Source organism: Alexandromys fortis, unplaced genomic scaffold (assembly GCF_014885135.2).
Source record: "Alexandromys fortis isolate MF-2015 unplaced genomic scaffold, M_Fortis_MF-2015_v1.1 scaffold_62, whole genome shotgun sequence".
Classification (NCBI taxonomy): domain Eukaryota; kingdom Metazoa; phylum Chordata; class Mammalia; order Rodentia; family Cricetidae; genus Alexandromys; species Alexandromys fortis.
The window spans coordinates 8,163,791-8,187,951 of NW_026067942.1; the positions used below are offsets into that span (position 1 = coordinate 8,163,791).

A 24,161-nucleotide genomic window follows, 5' to 3' on the forward strand; every position below is an offset into this window, starting at 1 on the left:
CCAGCACAACCTTTAAAACTTAATTAAACCTTCCGTGTGTGCACCATAGTACGTGTGTGGAGGTCTGACAACAACTTTTTTTTTTAAATTTGTTTTTCTGATCTTTTGAGACATGGTTTCTTTGTGTAGCTCTGGCTGTCCCAGAACTCACTCACTAGACCAGGCTGTCCTGGAACTCAGAGCTCCACCTGCCTCTGCCTCCCGAGTCACGGGATTAAAGGCGTGTGCCACCTGGCCTGAGAACAAGAGTCTTCCTTTTTCTTTTGTGGGTCTGGGGCATCAGGCTAAGGTTGTGATGCTTGTGCAGTAAACACTTTTACCCACTGAGCCTTTCCACTGGCCCCGTTTATTAAATGGTGCTGAGATTATGCACTGTGAGGTGCCGTCTCTTACGGGCTGTGGCCTGACCCGTTGAGGGCTTATGGAGTCGTCAGTACGGTCAGTGCTTTCTTTCCCACTTCAGTGTAGTCCCACAGTACCTGGCAAGTATTTGGCGAATTATTCTGGAATGAATGACAGTGTCTGAGCTATGGCCCCTCTTCTCCACACTTCTGATATTCGTTTGAGAATTCCCATGCCCAGTAGACTCCAGGGACCGTTCGGTTAAGCAGCATAGAACAGGCTAAGCCGGAGACTCATATTTCCCATGAATTCCGGTGCCCTGAACAACCTCAGCGGTTCATGCCCAAATGAGCAATGTGTGGATGCACGAGGAACAACTGAAATAAGCAGAGACAGTAATGACAGGATGCTTGCCAAACAAAGGATGATGGGATTTCTCTAACTCAGATAAAAAGCCCAGACCACAAAACAGGAAATGAACATGGGCAATTTTCATTTGCTTAGATTATGGTTTTAAAGGAAGCATGTTGAGCAAACTCAATTTATAGTTACCAGTTTTACATTTATAAAGTAGACATTACCTTTATTATATTTAATGTGATATTAGGCACAATTATATCATTCTACATGAGGTAAAGTTGATATAACTACCTTGTAGTTACATCCGTGCTTACTATCAGGCTCACGACTGCCGGCTCCAAAGTGGTTCGTGACATTTATTATAATGATTTCTTTTTTTTTTTACTGTGCAAGTGTGAAAGGGACTTCTCCTGGTGATGGGTGCCCCACGATTTCTGTATCTCCAGCAATATCAGGCAGGACTGTTCCAAGGCCTCTCACTAGGCTTCAGGAGTTCCTAGTTTTCAAAAAATCTCTCCAAGTTATAATGCCCTAATGACAAATATTCCATGATCCTCCTTCCTGGGTTGTTTAGCAGGAGAGAGACCCAGCTCGACTTGTGGTAGTATATTTCATCTTTCCGCAGAGCCGTTCCCTTGATGATCTCCAGAGCACATTCCTCCTTGGGGGCGGCTTCGGCCGTGAACACGCCAGAGGTTGCCTTCATGGCTGTTTCTGTGGGACCACAGAAAAGACTGGAGTTATTCAGGGTTAGCAGAGCTTAAGTGACGGAGACTCCTCGACCCCTAACTGTTAGGTACCGTGTGCGCATGTCTGAGCCCTATAGGCCCTCTGGGGGACACTTGGTCAACTGGATATGCCAAGTGTGGGCAAAGGGTCTGTGGGGCAGTGGAGATGACAGCTTGGGGGTCCAGATGCTCTTCTCTGGGTGCTTTGGTTGGGGTGACACACTAACATGGGGGGTGCAGAGTGAGATGAAGGAGCTGGTGTAGAATGTAGATGGCAAAGGAGAATGTGGTGAGACTGTGACCCTCTGCTTTCCAGACGGGAAGAGTGGAACCAAGCTTTGGCTCTGTCCCAGCCCTGACCCAGCTGCAGAGAAGGAGCTGGCAGGAATTATTCTGTCTTCCTCCGTGGTCATGCCCTTCAGGCACACCTTTCCTCCCTTCTTCTCCATGCTATTTGACTTCCAGTTCTGTTCTCACTACTTAGTCCTATTTATTTATTTATTTATTTATTTATTTATTTATTTATTTGGCTGACAAGGTCTTGTGTAGTCCAGGCTGACCTCAAACTCAATATATAGTTGAGAATGACTCTGACTATCTGATCCTCCTGGATCTACCTCCTGAGTGCCGGGATTACAGGTGTGTCCCACCACACAGTGTGGGACTAGGAATCACACCCAGGCCACATGAGTACTAGGCAAGCACTCTAACAATGGAGCTACAGCCCAGATCATCCATCACTCCTGAAGCAGACATTTCTCACAGCTCTAGATGTATGTTCTAGATAAATGTGTAAATATCGAAATCACTGTTCCTATAGTTACCTCACCTTTCCTGAATATCACGCAGAGCCCTGTGTAATGACCAGAAATGAGTACCGTAGATCTAGTAGATTCAGCACAATGTCACTGGCTTTTTTTTTTTTTTAAAAAAAAAACTAATTTCCCCTTTATGCTCTGGGATTGTGTCCATGAGCACACTCAGTACTAATTTCTCCATTTTTTTCTTAGACTGTGAAGGTTCTTTTCTCTCTCTCTCTCTCTCTCTCTCTCTCTCTCTCTCTCTCTCTCTCTCTTCCTTCCTTCCTTTCTTTCTTTTTTGTTTTTCATGGCCTTGATTCTTTGATGAGTACTAATTGTTGTTTCTAAGGAGTGTCTCTCAGTGTATCACATTGTGGGGCTCATGAACCTATGTCTCCTTACTGCTGAGTCCAGTAAGAAAAGGACACAAGTGTTTAGTGTCTTCTAGTCATTGACAATGACCATGAGGAGTTCGTGCAGGCATAAGGAGCTCAGGGTAGAATATACTGAGTATGGTGTTCAGAATAGAAAGGAAGGTCAAATGGACTAGACTCCACCAGTGACCAAAGTGCCTGATTAAATGATGGGCATGGGGCTTCTAGCTGTGGTCTCTGATGCATTCTAATGTACTTCTGAGAAGGACAAAACCCTTTTTCTACATGGTAAAGCTGATGGACCAATTTAAGGCCATTGTTCCTTTCCTTACCTGTGTCTATGAGGCCAAGGACACAGAGAGTGATGGACACGTTCACCTTGGCTAGTGAATGTTCTTGTCTGATGGTAGAAAAAAACCCATCCAGAGCAAACTTGGTTGCCGAGTAGGGAGCAATCAAAGGCTGGGCCATTTTCCCTAAATGACAAGAGAAAGAAGTTTTTAAATAAGGATCCAGTTTGTCCTCAGACTGAACAGGGTTTGACTTGGGGGGGGGGGCTGGCAACCCCTGAGGGGTCTCCTTCCTTGCCCACTGAGTCTCAGTTTCTCACTAGACCCTAAATTATCTCAGGGATATCCGAAGGCAGGTTTGGTGGTTTGAGTGAGAATGCCCCCTCCCCACAGGCTCAGTCCCCAGTTGGTGAAATGCTTGAAAAGTTTAGGAGGTGTGGCCTTGTTGGAGCAGTGTTGTTGAAGGGGATGGGCTTTGAGGTTTCAGAAGCCCACACCAGGTCCACTGCACCCCACCCCAACCGATCCTCAGGATTAAAACTCTCAGCTGCTTCTCCAGTACCACCATGATGATAATGGACTAACCATCTGAAACTGCGAGCAAACTCCCAATTCAATGCTTTTTAATTTAATTAATTAATTTATTTTGAGAGTTGCCGTAGTCACGGTGTCTTGTCACCCACAATAGAGTGGTAACTGAGGCAGGACCAATAGCATACAGGGTGAGCTGCAAAACAGACGTCACTGGAAAGAGATGCTAAGCAATGAGAGGCAGCGAGCTGGGCTTCAAGACAGACATGTGTTCTTACAGCTGCTGTCTCCAGTGCTGATCCTGGCGGACCAGCTCAGTGGCTGTTTTCTCTCTGTGTGGGGGGATGAAACACCTGCGTTTCAGTTTTACACAAAACCTGAGCTTCCATCATATCAGTCAAGACCCGTTCCGGTCTTCTGAGGCGAACATAGACATAATAGGGTGAGCATCTCACATGCTCTGTGGGTAGAACAGACGTGAGCTGAGAATGTGTGTACTTCTGAACACTGATAGACAGACTAAGACATCCTTGTCTGCTAGTTCTGGAGGCGGAGCCAGTTCAGGGTCCATTTTTGCGGACAGCTTCCCTTCTCTTGAACGTGTAACACTTTTTCCTTGTATTCTGGAAACTGAGCAACGCATTGCAGAGTCCTCTGGAATTGTCTCATTCCTCCAAAGAGGGTTGGTTAACTGTTCTGCTTAGTGAGCAGTTAACCTGGCTGAAATATATCTGGCCACTTGGTATCTGCATCACTGTGAACAATCAGCAATCCAGAGAAAGGGATATAGTACAGAGACCCAGGATTATGTGATGTGTCTCCAAACAGTACTCATTTTTCTTCTAAAATTATAACAATCATAGACGTCTGAGAGAATGTGACATGCAGCCAGCAGAAGCACTAGCCCTGGGTGACAGCAGGCAGACACTTTGCTTCTCTGACTGTCCTAGACCCTCTAACAAATGCGTATTTCTGCCAGCCGGGGTGCTGCCGATCTCTCAGTACGCCTCTTTCATAGCAGCGGAACCCAGTTCCTATCGTGGGCACACAGTTATCCAGAGTGAAATGGGTGCCTCACAGTCCTCTCTGCCCGTTATTGCTGAGCGGCTCAGCTCCATACAGGGGCAGAAGGAAGTCTCTGCCTTCCATTCTGTCTTCTTAGGTGTCTGAAGGTGGCTGTGATAGCCATGGCTCCTTGAACCGTGAGGTAGCAGGCACACGTTGAAGAAGACGACGCAGAGTCACAAGGGAGACACGGTGGCTTGGAGCGGCCTCACCAGCTCCGTATCACCAGCAGACAGCCCTGACTTAACTTTCTCATTTGCTTAGCCCACCGCTGTTTTTAACTTTCAACACTTGAGAGCTGGACTCAAACCTTGTTATGGATAGACCACGTGAGAGAAGGAAGCTGGCATCGCTGAGGCTCCACCCCTTTACCCAGGACTGCTACAGGAATGGGCATGTGACCCAGTTTGGACCAATGAGACAAGGAACTTTTTGTTGCGGGGCTCAGAAAGTTCTTTTCCCTCCTGGAAGCTTCTGAGAGTAGGGGTCCTATTTCTCTCCTGATGGACACTTTGGGCATTAATATGGGGCTAGAATTGCTGCAGCTGAGTGGGAAACCATATGGGGAGGCAAGCGGAGCCACGAGGATCATGGGACACAGCTTGAACTGGGTCATCTGTGAAGCCTGCCCTACATTGGAACTCCAAATCCGTCAATAATTTCAGTTAATGTTTAGTCCAAAATTAGATCCAAAATATTTATAGGAATAGTTTTTGATTAAAATGTGAACTTTAGGGAACAGGTAGCATGGATATAAATCCCAAGCGTGGCATTTCCTAGCTACAGTTTGTGAATAATACCATCATAAAGCTGAAATAGCCACGTAATATGCTTAGCATAAACTGTGACTCTGAGAAGACACTCAGAGAATGCTGTTGTCGTCAACAGAATTAGTATTTAAATCAGCAAAAAAATGTATGAGCTATTCAGAATATCCTGTTGGGACAAATAGCTAATTACTCAGAGGAGTGGAAAAATGACCCCGTCATAAATGAATGCCAACCACATTAGAGAGGATATGTGGGAAGTAGGATAGCAGTAAAGAGAAGCAGGAGTTTTCCATCTCAACAGACACTTAACTCGGGAAAGCAGGCGCACTTGGTGAAAGGAAGGGCAGGAGGGCAGACGCAAACCTTGGAAAGCTGTCTGGTGCTGGAGACGACCACCTTGCCCTTATATGTGCACGTTCTTCAAATGGACCCCTCTCCTAGTCTTAAAGGGCGAGCCAGCCACAGACAATGTGCACACCGGCTTAAACTCATGCCATGGCCCCTTTCAAGAAAGTGAAATGAATGACAGGATCCTAATTACGGCCACTTGGTTTTGAGCTAAAAAACCAAGTTATGTAAGGCTAGGACAGAGAGCCACTGTTCAGATACGAAAAAGGGTAAGTTATCAAGGGCAGAGGTGTGGAGCACAGCAGCTACAGGGGCTGAGGTTAAATAGTTGCTAACTTTTTTTTTAATTTGTATATCTCATTCTAAAGTTCAAAGGCTGAATAATTATTCAAAGTTGAAAGGTTGGTGAGAACAAACAAGACTCAGATCTGTTTTTCATGGGCCACTCTTACACTCTGATGTTTCCTCTACTGTTTCCTTTATTTTTCTTTTATTATTATGATTATTATGGTTTTATTTTGATTGCCATTACTGGGCCCCTGTTCTTTATATCCACATTTTCCAGGAATCACGTGCTAAAAGCAGTTCCAAACCCTCTGTGTTGGGGAAGTTTTCTTTGGTCTGATGTTTAAGTCCTAAACAGACAAACTTTATGACCACCAGTATTATTTTCACTTTCAGATTACAGGCGAAGTCACACACACAGGCTGGTCACTCTTGGCCCTGTAGATTTGCTTCCTAGGGCATCATAACAAATTAGTCACAAGCATGATATGGTCACAGTGGGTCTCAACCTTCCTAATGCTGCACCCCTTGAACCCAGTTCCTCATGCTGGGGTGAACCCAAACATAACATTATTTTGTTGCTACTTCATGACTGTAATTTTGCTACTGATATGAATCATAATGCAAATATCTGATATGCTACCCCCGTGAAAGGGTAGTTCCACACCCCAAGGGCTTTGACCCACCACAGGTTGAAAACTGATGGTATAATCCCTCCTCCCACAGCTCACTGACCAAAGCCCAGCTGTGGACTCCAGCCCCTCACATAGATACCTTGATCCTGGCTTTTTCACTTTCCTTGTGCACATTCTATTCCCATTCCTCTCTCTTTTGTGTCTCTACAAGACCTCTTGATATTGGAGTTAGGCTCACTCAGAGAATCGGAGATGATTTCATCTGGATATCTGAGTTATATTTTTGAGGACCCTTGCTCAGGTAAGTTTATGCTCACAGGTTTCCGGGGGACATTTCTTCTGGGGACAGTCTCTTGTCACCTACTATACCTTCCTTAGTTGTAATGAGGATACAGACTGTGGCAACTGACGTGTTTATTCCTGGGTGTTAACGATTGAGCTATGGAAACAAGAAGCCATACAGGGCCTGTTTTTGGTTTGTTCATGAAACTCGCTCCATCTCATGCCCCATCTTTTAACAAGCTGTAGGTTATATCCACATGCCCAGAGCTGCATCCTAAGTGGTTTTCAGGAGAAAAGGAAGGAAGTGAGAAAAGAGAGGGAGAGGAGAAAGGAGAGAGGCAGGGAAGGAGTCAGAAGCGGCACAGGTTTCCCTGAAGGAGTCACAGCGTCACATACGGGATCTTGTTTTTCTGTCGCTGCAATGAAACTGGCAGAAGCCACACGAAGGAGCAGGGGTGTGTTCTGGCTCTCAGTTCAGATTACAGTCTCTCATGTTAGAAAGTGTGACAAGAACTTGAGGCAGCCAGTCACATTGAATCCGGAGTCAAGAATCAGAGACAGAAGAACACAGGCATGCTGGTGCTCAACTGTGCAGTACACAATACTAGTCCTGGTAGGGAATTTTCCCACCCACAGTCCATATCAATATGATCAATCCTGCACAGACACCCTCATCTCCCAGGTAATTCTAGATTCTATCAAGACAACAGCTAACACTAACCATCCCATCTGGTTTATAAGGTGCCTTTAAATATAGAAAAAAAATTAAGCAAGGGTCAAGATTTGGTGAAAATTGCAGAACACTTATTAGCCATATGACAAAAAGCTTGCATGGGGTTCCCCTTTGCTGTGTCTACTGTGGCTTCACCTGCTACTGACATCTATTATAAACGCATTCTGCCTTTTGGGTTTCACAGCTCACCTTTGATCTCTGTTAAAATAAACAGTTCTCAAACTCAAGTCCACACATACATGGATCAGGCTGGAGCCCGTTAACCCCAGGGCTCAAGCCTTCAGTTCCCCTGTTTCTTGAGTGCTCTGGAGGGAGGGTGGTGTTGGACATTCTGTAGGAAGTGAAGTTTGTTTATGAACCATAGTTGTGGTGGGTTCCGAGGGTGGAGATGGGGGCAGGATAGCTGTGGTTGCGTAAGTCCGTGGAAGCTGGCCTAGGACTGTGAAAGAAATCACAAGGGAGCTTGGGGGTGGGGTGGGGGCAGATCTGCAGAGAGTTCTCAGTCGTTAAGTCTCTTTCAAGCTCAGACAGGTTTGTTATGGGCCAATGTGCTCTAAATCTAAAGGAGTCTTCAGGACCATTCTACCAGGAAACTCCACCTGGAGGAGGAAGGAGCAGGGCAGCTCTGAGCACAGAAACAGCAGCAAACCTCAGGCAGCTTCCACACCAAAGACCAAGTATGCACCTAAAATGCTCGGGGACCAAGCACACAGCTAAAACTCTTAGGCCTGGTGTGCTATGACCATCAGGAAAAAGTGTCTGGATTTGAGGAGGTGACAAGGGTGCATACCCCGCCCTCCTCCGCCTGCCGCGGCCCGCCGCGGCCTGGAGGAGCTGGAGGTACCTGGGGGAACCAATGCTGTTATTGCCACACTTAGACACAGATAAGTAGGTCTCACTTCAGGTCAGCTTAATTGCAGAGAGGAAACCCTTGATTTTTCAGAGCTTTCAGTTTTGTTTTTTTTTTTTTTTCCCCCCAGAGATTGTTGACTTAGGAATTGTGGTTAACAGTTGTGAGCCAGAGGCTCATAAAAGAAAAGCTGGGGCCGATCACAAAAGCAGGAAAAAGAAAAGACAGCCTCTCCGCCCCCAGCACATTCACAACATCAGGCATTTAAGTCACAATTATTTCCTATCCCAGGTAATGCACCACATAAACCATCTACGGTGGCATCCATGAAACAACCAGGCTCCTCAGCTACACAGCAAGTGGGAGGGTACCCTGGGTTACACAGGATCCTGTCCCAAAAGAAAATGAAAAGAATCTGGATTTTCCAAGGAGTTTTGCCCTTCCTAGCTTTTGGAAATGTCTTAATATATTTTACTAGATGCAGATGGGGAGGTTTCCTCACATAAACTGTTTAGCATCGCGTGGGAAAGACAATTGCTAAAGTTAAGTTACATAGGTCTCGACATTTTACTAGCCAGGTAAGACTATTCGTGAGACACGGAGCCGCCAGAGAAAGGGCTCTATTCCACATCAGAGTCACCAGGCCACGCATGTTCTGGGAAGGACAGGTTCCCACAGAACGGGGTTGCACAGCAGTAGAGGGAAGGGTCACATCGTTCCCAATGACACTCCATAGAAGATTCTTGTCTAACTGCCAAGCAGAACCTTGCCAGAACCAGAACCTCATTAAAGGAGGTGATAAGTGAGGAGCTCATTCTCAGAGGCTTGGGACAGGGTCACAGTGAGTGCTGGGGGCCCTGCCAGAGGGGCAGCAGGTAGCAACTGAAGTTCAAGGTGTCTGCCCACTGAGAGGAAACTGTCTAACCCGTCAGTCTCAGGCAAGGCCCTGAGAGCACAGAGCCCAGCCAACTTTCTCTGGTATCTGACAGGGTGTGAATGGGTGTGGGGAGATTCCCCTGGGTGCGTCGACCTGCGGATTATGATGAAGATGATTTATTCTTATGTTCTACTGTATAATTGATTATAAATCATATTAGTTTAAATAGAGTTTTGGTGATAAAAACAAACACAAGGACGTGTCACACAGCTAGGACACATGGGTTTCTACTGAGGAGCTGTACACACTGTGGCTTAGGTTAATGATTAAGAAAAATAACTGAGTCCCGGTAGCCCAGCTGGTTTAATTTCTTTTAACCTTAATGTTAGGAGATGTGATCACAGGTTTCAGAGTGCATAACAGCTGAAACAAAGCTTTAAAAATAACTTAAAGTTAGACTAGTATGTTTTTATCAAGTAGTTTTGAGGTTAAAAAAAAAATCCAAAAAGATAATTTAAAGTTTCAGAAGGACACACAGTTGAATGCAGATCTCTTCAAGGTCAGGAAACAAGAACAAAACAATCCAGTTTTTACTATTTGATGCACTTTTCTTGCTTGGACTGGTTGATAGCCAAAGGTGATTAATTCCTTGTACCCATTTTTGCTCTCAGTCTCCTGATATAAAAGACTTGGTGAGTGGGTACGTACCCTAAAGATTTAAAGTAGAGCTAACTGGTTCTTTTTTTATGTATAAAAGCTTAGGTTTGTGATTCCTTGAAGATTCTTTATAAGATTACACCTTTCAAGATAAGTAATAAAGTAACCGGCCTTTTGTTTATAACTGCAAAATGTAGCCTGCCAGTAAAAGACCTGAGAAGAATACCTTGTTGCCCACACAGTTAATCTATAACAAGTTTCTTGGGTATAAATATATGCGGGTTCTTGGGATAATTTGTTTTCACCTGTAATACGTAAAATGTTTAATCATGTAAGGGATATGGAAAACATGCAGCTATTTTTAAATCATTGTAATCATTCACTTGGAAAACAGAATGCAACCATATTATAATTCCTATATTGCCCAAAAAACTTTGTTGGGGTGTATAAGTTGTAGGAAAAAAGTATACAGTAGGAAGAACACAGAAAGAACACAAAAAAGAATAGAGAATAAAGAAGGAAAACATCAAGTGAGTGTGTGAGTGTCTTTTTCCCTCAGATAAAAAAGTCTAGTATTGGTCAACTCCATGGTTTCCTTTTGAGCCCTGTTCTACTGGAAACGGGTCCTCCAGGCAGCAATAACTGAGGGTCTGAGGAGACTTTGAGCATTTTGCTCAAGGTCAAGTTTTGGTTGACAAAACAACAGAATAAGCGGGTTGGTCGGTTGGTGGCTGGTGGCACTTGTCTTTAATCCCTACACTCGGGAGGCAGAGTCAGGAAGATCTCTGTGAGTATGAGGCCAGCCTAGTCTACAAAGTAAGTTCCAGGACAGCCAGGGCTGTTATATAAAGAAACCCTGTCTTGAAAAACAAAGCAAAACAAAACAAAACAAAAAAAACCCCAAACCGACAAAACAAAACAAAGCAAAAAACCTCAGCAGAACACACACACACGTACACCTACACACACATGCAGTGGATTCTTTTCCAGGAAGATTTAGACACAAAGAGAGCTGTGGTGACCATATTTTATGAAGCAGAACATAGGACAAGGAGCCTGCCATGTCTGAGGGCAGATGTAAATGGGACAGAGTGCCCGTGATTAGATCTGTCCCCCAAACAGTAGGTTCCAGTCACTGCAGAACAGTCAGATTGAGCTGGCAGACAAGCTCTACAGCTGTGCACACAGACTTGTTAGCTGAACACCAGAGAGAAAAGGGGAGCTTGGAGTGCAGGGTCTAGGCGAATTTCTCTCTCAGGCCGTGGAAACACAGTAGACATCAAGCAGGAGCTTGTTCCACCAGTGGGGAGCAAGCAATTGTGATTAATTTGCCTGGGTTCCTCTTAAAGTCTGAAGAAGGGCAGGAATGAAGCTTTTTAATTCATTATAACTTTTTTCTTTCTGAGCATTCAGCTACAGCAGTTAAAAATTTGCCCTTGAAATTGAAGTCATCTGAAAATCCAGCAAAGCAGCTGGTTATGGAAGACAGGAGAGATCAGACTGAAGTTCGCCTGGGAACCACTGGGGATGGATGGGCGTGTTTTCCAGAGACTTCACCTAAAAGCCCCACAGTAAACCCCCAAAGTCTCCACTCCCACACTTCCTACATCTTACTGGGTTCCTAGGATGGAGAATACCTTTTTCTTTTAAAATAATGTCCAACTTTTCGTAAAGTTGAAACACTGTACACAAAAGAGATTTCTTTCCCCCAGCCTCCTTTAGACAGGGTCATACAGTTCACACTGGCCTTAGACAGGGTCATACAGTTCACACTAGCCTTAGACAGGGTCATACAGTTCACACTGGCCTTAGACAGGGTCATACAGTTCACACTGGCCTTAGACAGGGTCTCATACAGCTCACATTGGCCTCAGACTATTCTGTATTGGGGGTGACCTCTTGGACTCCTGATTCTCCTTCTTCCAACTGCTAGGATGATAGGCATGTACTGCCACACATGGCTTCCATGACAACAGAGGTCAGTGCTGACCCCATGTTCTACCACCTTGAATATGCCAGTGTTCATGCCTTCCTACTTGTTCACAATACGAGCATAACACTGAAGGAAGTCATTCACTCAATTCTCAGGGCTTCTGTAAGAACTAGTGATGGAGCGGGTAGCTTAAGATAGCTAAGATTTATTCTCACAGTTGTGAATTGGAGATGTGTGAAATTAATGAGTCGGGAAGACCATGATCCCTTCAAAAGCTCCAAGAGAGAATCTTCCCTGGACGTCAGTATTGCTGGTGGAGCCTCTGCTCTAGTCTCTAAGGGTGTGTCTTCATGTGGCCCCTCTTTCCTTTTGTCCCCTGTCTCTTATGGGGTGCTTATTTATGATTGAATTAAGTGCTCATGTGGGTTATTCAGGGTCATTCCAGCTCAAGAGCCTTCATCCAATTAAACCTGCAGAGATCCTTCTAAATAAGGTCATATCCATAGGTTCATAGAGTTAGGATATGGATGTATTTCTAGGGGTCGCCATCCAACCCATTTCAGGAATGCAATGTGTTCTTGGTATATAGTCCACAGACCCCCATGGGGTGCCAAGGCTTGATTCCACCATATCCTTCATAGCAAAAACACAAGTTCTATTGCATGCTGGGACTTCTCAGTCCACTTCTATTTGAAACAATTCTTCAGTGTCCTTTGAAGTTCATGGTACTTATTCTGTACCAGCCGATATTCTGTGCCTGGCTTTTGCCAGCTAACAAGAACTTACGGCTCATTGTTTACAAATTTTGCAAGCAAGGTGATGTCAGGCTATGGCAATCATGGGACTATTTGACGATATAGAGATGCTACCAATCAGGTTGTTAAATTTTTTTTCCTTTCTGGGAAGCTGGACATTGGACATATGCCACCAAAGTTCCGGTGACTGTCCTGCCATTTGGATTTGTCTAATATTCTGGCAGTGGTTTGATTAGAGCTATGCAGTTCTGGTAGTCTCAGGAGTAATTCTATGTTCTTCACATCCCACCCCACCAGATTTCTACGTGGTTCTGGTCCGTTCTGTGGCTGGTGATGTTAAGCAGGAGTCAATAGACTCAAGAGGAACACTGAGGTTTCTCTAGCATGGAACTACTCTTTCCCCTTGCAATCAGTCATATGTTAGGTGTTTTTTTCCGAAAGTGTATTCCTATCCTTAAACACACTGTTCAGTGGCATCAGGGCACATTTCTTCACTATCATCTCCAGAACTGTTTATGCTGAAACTGAACTTCGCACCCATCAAACAATAACTCCTGTTTTCTCCTCTCCTAAGCCTGGCGGACACTACTCTATTTTCAGTACCCGACGTCTTATTTTGTAGCTGCCTTACTGTGTTGTATGTCAGGATCTCCTCCAGGTTAGGACCGCACACTATCCCCGTTTCGTCATGCTCTCATGGGTTTGTGGATGCTTGGGCTGCTCCTGCATTTTAGCTGTTTTCAAATCTCGCTCTAAGACCGATGCTAACCCTGGGTATCTACCCACAAGGAGAGCCGCTGGATTGCGTGGCAATGCTATCTCCAAATGTTTCGAGGAGTGGCTGTGTTTTTTTCCCTCCACACAGCTGTACCATTTTACATTTCCACGACTATTATACAGGGCTTCCAATTTTTCCACATTTCGCTTCCCTCATCTCTTTCTTCTGCTTCCCTTCCTTTTTCTGTCTGCCGTTCTGCCTCCTTGCCTGTCGTGATAGCAACACGCTAATGAGTATGGGCTGGTGCCTCCTTATACTTGGGGTTTCACTAGTGATTAGAGATGTTGAATACCTTTGCATGTTTCTATTGGACATTTGAAATATCTTCTTTGGGGAAGTAACTTTTCAAGTTCTTTGGACAATTGACTTCATTGGTTTTTTTTTTTTTTGTTGTTGTAATTTGGTAGCACTTTGAGACTAATGCAAATTCTGTTTGTTATTAAACCTTTGCCCTCTGGTTTTAACATTCATTAATGTGTCCTCGATGAATGATTACCATAATGATTGCTAACTGGAGATTCTCCAGGTTCTTCTTGCTTTTTGTGTTTATCATTTGGCCTTCCATTATGTGGGGGAGACGCCTCCTCTCTCCATTTGTTTATTCATGTGATTATGTAATCATGAACTCATTGTTTTCTGTGGCATGTAATAGACTAGGATCCATTTTTTGTTATGTTATTGTTCATCATTGGGCTTTATTCTTTTCTGTTTTAAATGCCCAGTCTTCTGTCATTCTAAAGCAGTTCAGTAACGCATACAGATGACCTCAAATGTTCCATTTAAGTGGACCATTGTTCCACTTATCACATATTCCACTCAGATGAGAACTGCAAATCTATCAAAAACTAACCATTAGTTCAGGCACAGGCCCTCCTCTCTCTCTCTCTCTCTCTCTCTCTCTCTCTCTCCTCCGGTTAAGTTCACAGCATGCAGCCCCCACACCTGCATTGTGCAGCGCTGGGGATGAAAACAAGGGCTTCCTGAATAGAAGAAAAGCACTCTGCCGAGTTACGACTCGAGCCATAAGTTTTGGTTTTCTGATTTTTTTTTTGAGACAAGGTCAACTTGACATACAAAAACATCTCTATTAAACCATAATCTTCCCTTTCTTGTTCACCCCCAAGATCTCATGTTAGTAGCAATATAAAACAATTAAAACTTTAAAAGTTCTTCCCAGAGTCTCAAACACATAGTCCTCCTGCCTCAGCCTTCTGAGTACTAGGGTTATAAGTACTACTACCTGTGACCCTTATAGGATTTTTAAAATGCCAAAGCGAGCAGTAAGTTTGTTTTGAAGCATTTGGACAGTCAGGACAGCCGTGAACTGTGGTGTCCTGCCAGTCTCTTCAGAGCCCTGCAACTGTGGGATTCTGCTGAGGCTTCAAGGCCACCTCTGACTTCCGTTTTCAGCTTTAACACAACCTTCATTCTCCCTGTGTGCGTACCATGACTCTTCTATCATAGAAATAACTTTAAATGTCGATGTTTTTGCTTTTCCTGTTGCTCTTGCCTTCTAGTCTTAGTCTTTCATGAGGAATTCATCTCAGCATGCACTTGTTGCCCTCTGTGCTCCCTTTTTGAGGACAGTCTTATTTTGCAGCATATGTTTTGTTGAGAAATTCAGGAGCCAGATTTTAAACAAAATAAATACGCATCTGTGTTGAGTCTAATTTAGGCACAGCATCTTCTGTCTTTAAGCCTTAGCGTTCTATTTGTGTGCCTCCAATAAGATGTCTTTGCTGGCAGCACCGTCGCGCCCCTCACCCCTGACAAAGAGGTTGATGTTTTCACCTAGAAGTGACTCTGAATAAAGTCAAGGCCAGCAGTGAGGTGGCTTTGAGGGCTGCAGCTCCAAAGTGCTTTTCATTTTTTTGACCTTGGAACTCACAGTGTTTCAGAGCAGAGTCCACACCCTGCCTCCACCTCCCAAGGTCTGTGCTTGCAGGAATGTGTCACCACGCCAGGCCACCCAGCCTTGTAAAGGGAAAACTGGAAGCTGTCACCATGGGTAACATGTTGTTCTTAACCTGCAAATGTTGCTATTCTCATCAGAGAGACTTTCTGATTCCAGATCTCCCTGTCTCCTTTCAGTGGCAGACGAGACACGATTCATAATTCAAGGGGTACTGCCTCAGTCCTTCAGGTCTCGCCCAAGTGCAGTGCCTTAAAGTTCATCTCCAGTGACTCCTGGAGCCTTTAGGTCCTCAGCAAGTTTCACTCTGACCTCCTTGGCATTCTTCCAAGCCCTGCAGATGCTCTAGCTACTACACACATGCTTTCAAACCCCCACAACACTCCACCTCCAGAATACACCATAAATGTTTCCACTCATCTTGACAACTACTTCTGGGTTTATTGGATTGAAAGGTATGTGCGATCATTTTCTTAGAGAAATCAGAAGTAGTTGGGTGAGGGGTGAATGACTTCCTACGCTGGTGCCCACACCCTTTAACACCGCCCTTGGCTCCCCACCACCATCCTGAGCAACAGTATCACACTGAGGAGCCAGCTTCCTTTCTGGAAGCCATAGTAGCAGAGCTGCAAGATTAGCATCTGTATATTCTTGTCTCTATGCAAAACATCATGGAGATTCTGAGTCCTGCTAGCTGAGAAACCTGCTGTTGAGAAACCTGTTTTTGTCCTTCCCTCCCTATACTGTTAAATTCTTGAGCTTGGTTTAGACCACACAGGCAGCTCTCAGCTGACTCAAAAGTTACAGTCCAACAAGTGATTTCATTCTCACAAATGTACTGACGTGGGGAATATTTAACCTTGACAGTGTGCCCGAAGTACTCGTAACTAAATTAAAACACTGCTAAAATCGCTGTGGATAGTCGAATAAGTCAGAGAACAAATGTATTTGGACAGGATCATCCTTCCACCCACCCATCCATCCATCCATCCATCCACCCATCCATCCACCCATCCACCCATCGATCCATCCACCCATCCACCCATCGATCCATCGATCCATCGATCCATCGATCCATCGATCCATCGATCCATCCATCCATCCATCCATCCATCCATCCATCCATCCATCCAGAGATATATAAAAGTTAACCTTTTAAAAAAAACAGTTAAGGAGCTTTGAAAGAAAGTCTAAGTGTTTAGAGGACACTAACAAGGTTCAATGTTCTTTCAATGTATTTTCATTTTGTTCTAAGAAACCCAGTCTTTATTATCATGGCTGGTTTCAGTTCAAGCTCTTCCTTTGTTTTCCTTGATATGGAATAACTTGTATCTGTCCATTTATATCTTCTCAGGTGCTTATTTTTTGTTTTATGGTTAGTAATATTGGAATATTGTGGATGGGAAGAGGTGGAGAGAGAGAGAGAGAGGGAGAGAGGGAGGGAAGGAGAGAGAGAACATAACTTCCAAAGGTAACCTTTCAGAATGGAGTGAAGACAGAGGATTTGTTTAAATTTCTCTGGTGCACTGAAATGACTGCCTATGAATGGGACCTTCTGAAACTGAGAAGCTTCTATAAAGCAAAGGACACAGCTAACAAGACAAAAAGGCAGCCTGCAGAATGGGAAAAGATCTTCACCAACACCATATCAGACAGAGGGCTGATCTCCAAAATACACAAAGAACTCAAGACATTGGTCATCAATAGAACAAATAATCCAATTTAAAAAAATGGAGTACAGACCTAAACAGAGAACTCTCAACATAGAAATCTAAAATGACTGAAAGACACTTAAGGAAATGCTCAACATCCTTAGCCATCAGAAAAATGCAAATCAAAACAACTCTGAGATTCCATCTTACACCTGAAAGAATATCCAAGATTAAAAACACTGATGACAACTTATGCTGGAGAGGATGTGGGGTAAAGGGAACACTCCTGCATTGCTGGTGGGAGTGCAAACTGATACAGCCACTTTGGAAATCAGTATGGTGATTTCTCAGAAAATTAGGAAACAACCTACCTTAAGACCCAGCAATACCACTTTTGGGTATATACCCAAAGGATACTCAATTATACCATAAGGGTATGTGCTCAACTATGTTCATAGCAGCATTATTTGTCATAACCAGAACCTAAATGCCCCTTAACCAAACAATGGATAAAGAAGATGTGGTACATTTACACAATGGAGTACTACACAGAAGAAAAAATAACGACATCTTGAAATCTGTGGGCAAATGGTTGGATCTAGAAAAAAAAAAAAAACATATTGACTGAAGTGACCCAGACCCAGAAAGACAATTATCACATGTACTCACTTATAAGTGGTTTTTAGACATAAAGCAAAGAAAATCAGCCTACAAATCACAATCCCAGAGAACCTAGACAACAAAGAGGACCCTAAAAGAGACATACATGGATCTAATCTGCATGGGAAGTAGAAAAAGACAAGATCTCCTGATTAAATTGGGAGTGTTGGGACCATGGGAGAGGGTAGAAGGGGAGGTAAGAATAAGGGAGGGGAGCAGAGAAAAATGTAGAGCTCAATAAAAACAACTAAAAACAAAAAAGACTGTCTGTAACATGGGGTAGTCCGTGGCATGTGGAAGACCATGGCATGGGGTAGACCGTGACATACATGGGTAGACCGTGACATACATGGGGTAGACTGTGACATGGGGATAGACAGATTTAGGGAGCCGAGCAAAGGATGGAGGGAGAGATGATGGACTTGTCCCTGACTCCTCAGAGAGACCACACATTAAGGAGGACTGGAAAAGCCACAGAGATACCAGTTTCTGTGCCATGCATGTGACTAGCACAATGGGTCATAGTTATGGAGCCCACAGAACCAGGAAAAGTGGAATCAGCATTACCTTCTAGAGCAAAACAGAGGCGTCACTTTACCCACCGGCAGGTAGACTTTTCCCACACATTTTCTAGTGTTTTCTTCAAAGCCAGTGATTTTTTTTTAAAAGTAAAATTCAGGTACTAGCTCTCAGTTTCAGAAATACCAGCTGGGCATGCTTTTTCCATGCCTCATCCTTCCCGCCTGTCCTCGACACTATGTTTCGTGGCAGGGTGGGGATTTACTTATGTGGCAGCCTTGACTGTAATAGAATGGGTGTGGGAGGACATTTTCTTGTAGCCTTTCTTTTTCTTTTTCTTTTTCTTTTTCTTTTCCCTTCCCTTCCATTTCCTTCCTTCCTTTCTTTTTTTTCAAGACCAAGTTTCAATCTGTAACCAAGAACGGCCTGTAACTCGTGTGATTTACAGGCATGCTTGGGATCATTTTCTTTTGCTCTTATCTGTTTCCAGGCATGGGTTGTAAGGGAGGGAGTGATTCAGCAAAATTTGTGTTCTTCTGTAGAAGGAGAAACCCTGATACTTGGTTGAATATTGACCAGATCCCATCTGCAGTCTGCTGTGGCCAATGGGTTACAGGTTTCAGAATGTGTCCTTCATTATCTGTAGCTAGAATTCAGACATAACAGTGAGCCTTCTTGGACATGGAGATGGACATAACACCACAGAATTGGTAGTACTGACTCAGCTGATTGCTGTATAGCTTCATGGGGTAAGGGCTATCCTCCCAGCCTTGGCTGCCTACCCTAGGCTGTTCATAGTAGAAAATGAGTTTAGATTTGCTTAAGGCCTCAGTTATAGGAGCTATACTTAGGTTTTAAGAGGCCAGGGTGGGAAGAGGGGAGACTGATTAATGTAACAGTCTGTGATAAAGACAAGAACTTGTTCAGTAGGGCCAGGAAACGTGCTGAGCTGTGGGTGCAAGCATCAGCACCGTCTCTGAGAGGACTAAGGGCATAGCCAAGCCTGAAGAAAGAGGTGCACTGTGAAGTAATGCCCAGAAATGCATTCGGAAAAAGTTGATTGCTCCGTGTTGTTACTCAGCGAGAAAACGAAACACACTGGCAGCGATTAGAACTCTAACTCAGTGAATTCTTTCTTCTGACCTCAGGGTCAGTTTGCTCTTTAATGAGATGTTGGTGAGATTCAGAGTTTTGGAAATAAAGGTAACTAAACACACTCCCTGATGGCTTAGAAGAAGACACCATGGCTGGGGAGATGGCTCCATCAGTTCTCATGCTTGCCATTCAAACATGAGACCCTGAGTGCAGGCCCCCACCACAACATTAGAAAAAAGCCGAGCATACATTTATGAACCCCATCACTGTGGAGGAGGAGACAGGAGATCCCTGGGGCTTGTTGGCCAGCCAGTCTCGCCAAATCAGTGAGCTCCAGGTTCTCGTGAAAGACCCTGCCTCCAAAAAGGACGGTGGGGAGGGGTTGGAGAAGGCACCTGATGTCAGCCTCTGGCATGCATGCACTTGTACATTACATAGGCACTACACACATGCACACCACGGAACACAATGCTCTTCTGTGAGGGTGAGAAGTTACTTTGTAAATTCAGAGATGTGATTTAAAGCAAGAAGGCTGAACTCTGGGCTGCACAGAAGACATACACAGGGAGCCCTGCGCAACCCTATTTCTACCTCCTTGAGCCCATGGAAGGTACTAAGTGTCACTCTGCACATGCCTGTGCTGTCCAGAAACACAGGTTGTCAGAATTCCCACAGACCCTTAGGGTCTACAGTGACCCGTGCTCCTTCCAAGCACATGCAGATGATATACCCTGTAAAGGTTACCTTCTCTAGGCAAAGGTGAAGCAGCTTTTGCTGGGACTGTATGTCTCCATTCATGTCCGGAATAGGGAATCATTAGAGCCACCCACACCATGACATTGGCCAGTGCTGGACTCGCTGGGGATGTGCCCAGCACCCTCCCACTCAGTATGCATCTGGAAGCTCCCCTTTGCTTCCAGCCCAGCATGTCTGTGGGAGAGGAGGGGCCTGAGTCTGTGCTGGTTGGAGGCACAGGGGTGCATATCAATCACACAGACACACTGTCCCTTTATCCAGTCACCAGGCAGGCCTTTCCTGGGCCAGAAAGGAGGTTGCTTTACCACACCGACGGACGGCCTTGTTCATTTCAAGGGGAACTGACATTGGCGAACTATTTAACAGTCCATGGTCGCCTAGCTCATTAGTTTTTTATATAAGAAGAACTACATTTATAAGGCTGGTTTATATCTCTGTGTTCTGATCTTTCAACCACGCCTTTACTAATCAGCAAACATGTAGGACTTCTGCCCTGAGTCCAGGAGGAATCCTCATCTCTGGAGACTCAGTGATGTTGGATGCTGCCACCATGGAAGACATTGGGGACCTCCCTCCATGCCACTGCGCTCTAGCCGTGAGATCATTTCTTTGCACATTTCTTAACCTGCTTAAATATCACCTTTTTTCTTTTTGAGACAGGGTCTTACTATATAGACTAGACTGGCCTAGAACTCCTTTTGTGGACCAGGCTGTCCCCGAGTTCACCTGCCTTAGCCTCACAAGTGGTAGGATTAAAGGCGTGTGTCACCAAGCTCAGACTAGATTTCATTTTGAACGCTACAGATTGAGGTTTAGAAGAATGTACTCAGCATACACTGATACCCCAGCCCTCTCCCCACAGTACTGGGGACTAACATCAAGGCTGGCGCATGCTGGACAAGCACCCCCAGTCCTGTACCACACGGTATCAGATATCCTGCACATCAAATATTTACATTGCTGTCATAGCAGTAGCAAAAGTGCAACTATGAAGTAACAACAAAATAATTTCATGGTTGGGGGTCACTACAACATGAGGAAAGGCATTAAAGGGTCGCAGATTAGGGAGGTTGAGAAACCACTGTTGTTGAACAATTTTCCTCTCCATAGTTAGTCTTCAGTTCGTTTTCCCCTAGCTCAGCATCTTACCGTATGTCCCGAAGGTGTTTTATTCTTACTTCTGTTTTGTCTCCACTGACCTGGCCATCTGTGGCTTTTGGTTATGATGGAAGCAAAGTCTTTCCCATCCAGTATGACCAGGTCTCTCTTATGAAGAGACAGGACTGCTGTGCCTTAGTGGCTCTTCCTGTCCCCGTCCTCTCCCAGGCATGGCTCACACTTCAGGCTTCCCTTGGGCATCCTGGACTGCTGCTTTTGTCGGTTCCTCTCAGGGATTTTGCAGTCTACGTTGACCCATCCTTACTTTGGGGGCCACTCATTCCTCAGTGTCTCTTTTCTTCAACATCCATGTCCCTTGCAGAGTTTACACCCCGAGTCCCTCATGAGTGACCTTGTTTGTGTTCTATTGGCTTTTGCATACTATCACCTTGCCTTGTCACAGAGCCTAGCATAATCCTGGCCTTACTTTGTTCTCAGCGTATACCCTTGCCCCATGCACTCACCAGCTACGGAGGAGACCACAGCAATGCTGCCGCTGCTCTGCTTCAGCATGGGCAAGGCTGCAGCACTCATGACCACGTAGCTGAAGAAGTTGACCTCCATGGATTTGCGCACGGTGTTGATATCATCACGGAAGAAACCCAGAGGGGAGTAACTGATGTGGTTGAGAATGAGCATGTCCAATCCACCTGAAGAGAGATGTCTGGGTTGAGAGAGACCACTTGGGGCCCATCTTGTTCCTTTCCCATTCCTGAAACACTCTAAGACCAGAGGAGGAAAAGGGAAGGGGAGTCTTACCCATGAGCTTTCCTGCTTTGTGGACAAACTGCTCTGCAAACGCCATGTCTTCCATGGTACCAGCCACATAGTGGGCAGAGGCTGCTCCGAGTTCAAGGCAGCGAGACACCACCTACAGAGAAACAGCAGAAATGGTGGCCATCTTGGCTGTGGGCTTTCATGTGTAGTTTTGGAGTAACTGGGGCTTACATGAGAGTTTGCTCACAGAGCTGCTTAAATAAGAAGCTGTGTGTGCGCGCGTGTATTCGGGGAGGGCTTCTTAAATAGTCTTAGATGATCATTGTTCTCTGACATATCTTTTTTTTTGGTTTTTCTTCTATTTATTTATTTATGAATTAATTAAAGATTTCTGTTTCTTCCCCACCACCGCCTCCACTTTCCCTCCTCCTCCCCCAATCAAGTCCCCCTCCCTTGTCAGCCCAAAGAGCAATCAGGGTTCCCTGCCCTGTGGGAAGTCCAAGGCCCACCCACCTTCATCCAGGTCTAGTAAGGTGAGCATCCAAACTGCCTAGGCTCCCACAAAACCAATAGGTGCAGTAGGATCAAAAACCCATTGCCATTGTTCTTGAGGTCTCAGTAGTCCTCATTGTCCGCTATGTTCAGCGAGACCGGTTTTAACCCAGGCTTTTTCAGACCCAGGCCAGCTGGCCTTGGTGAGTTCCCGATAGAACATCCCCATTGTCTCAGTGTGTGGGTTCTCTGACATATCTTAAAAGGATAAATCATTGTTGTGTTAGAGCTTGAGTCCATGATTCATCTCTGCAGAGTTTATTAACAGATGTTTCAAAATGCGTTATGGGCGTGGGAGCAGGTTTCTATGGAGATAGAGTGGGGCTTGTGAATGTTGGTATGACCCAGAACTTTCACGTTTGCGAGTCTATGGGGCATGACAACATAAATGCATGAGCAGGTACAGGAATCTCAGTCCCCGAATGTATGCATCTGTACAGGTCCATGAGCAATGTGTGTGAACAGGTATGACTGTGAACATATGCAACCAGAGAACTCTGTGGCTATCACTGCGCACATGCATGAATGCATGTGTGTGTGTGCATGCATGCAAGTGTAAATGCACTCACGTGTGTGTATGTAAGCTTAAAAGCAGCAGTCCTATATTGCTGTGAGTATCTGTGCCTGTATATCAGAGAACGAGCCACGAGGGAGGAGGGCACACTTACTTACGTGGGTACAGAAAGCTCACCTTCTGGAGACCTTCCTCTGACCTCGCAGTCAGTACCACATGGGCTCCCATTTGTGATAGGTGATAGGCCATTTCTCTTCCGATCCCTTTGCTGGCCCCCGTGACAATCACTTTCTTTCCTTGGAGCATTTCTGGGAACCACAAAGGCTGTGAGTACCCCCAAAAGCCTTGTCTCACTGTCCATACTGAAAGGCCATGAGCCCAGATCAGTTTGCCTCACAATGTCAACCACTGAAGCAACACTTGGAGTTGTTCATAAACAGGCACTTCAGTCGGGTTTGGCCTGGATGTCCAGAGCCGAATCTTCCTGCCATTCTTCTGAAAAACCTCCATGTGCAGACAGCACAGAGACAAGGCCAGAAAGGTCAGAGTTCGGCTAAACTGCCCGAGTTTGACACTTTCAGCATGATTTTCAGTTTTGCTAAATTGAAAGGGAATTTTAAAAGGCATCACAAAAATGTGTTCACAGAGATTTCAGCCCCTTCTGCTTAGTCATCAACTTCATAACCCCTTAGATTTTTTTTTAAATTTTGGCCTCTCAGATATCAGTTTCTCCACGAGCTATCTCCAGTTGAGCTGCGGGTCTCACTTCTGTAGGTCTGAAATTGCTTTCCAAGCTGGGTGCCAAGCGAAGCAAGGCCTACTTGGCTGTGTGGCTTACTCCTCTATACCCCTTCTTGCCCAGCTTGTAGTTGGAGGGCACAGAGTTACAGACCCACATTAGGGTTCCCTCCTTCCCAGTGACTTAGGGATGAAAAACTCAGTTAGATCCTCAGGAACATTCCAGCACCCCTCTGTTTTAAGCCTGTTCCTCTGAAAGAGACACATTGGTACTCACCGGGTCTGAACTCTTCTACTGTAGAATAGTAGTAGCCCAAGAAGAGAACCAGAATGGGGAGCAGGTATTTTTTCGGGAATGCCATCAGTCAAGGACCTGGCTCAGGGAGCCCTGTAGGACACACAGAGAAAACCTGTAGAGCTTTCTACAACTTCCCAGGCAGGCAGCAGCCTCTGAATTGTGACATCAGGGACGGGGGAGGCTGGAGTAGTCTCAGG

At 45.1% G+C, this 24,161-nt stretch overlaps 1 protein-coding gene across 1 annotated transcript; it reads right to left on the reverse strand.

Annotated features, from left to right (window-relative positions):
- Positions 1 to 1,024: 1,024 nt before the first annotated feature.
- Positions 1,025 to 24,161, reverse strand: Hsd11b1 (hydroxysteroid 11-beta dehydrogenase 1). Its single transcript, XM_050148288.1, has 6 exons — positions 23,944 to 24,161; positions 23,106 to 23,236; positions 21,905 to 22,016; positions 21,610 to 21,795; positions 2,937 to 3,080; positions 1,025 to 1,416 (listed from the first exon to the last, which is right to left on the reverse strand). The coding sequence occupies exons 1-6, from the start codon at positions 24,026 to 24,028 to the stop codon at positions 1,199 to 1,201; spliced, it is 876 nt and encodes a 291-aa protein (XP_050004245.1). The 5' UTR covers positions 24,029 to 24,161; the 3' UTR covers positions 1,025 to 1,198.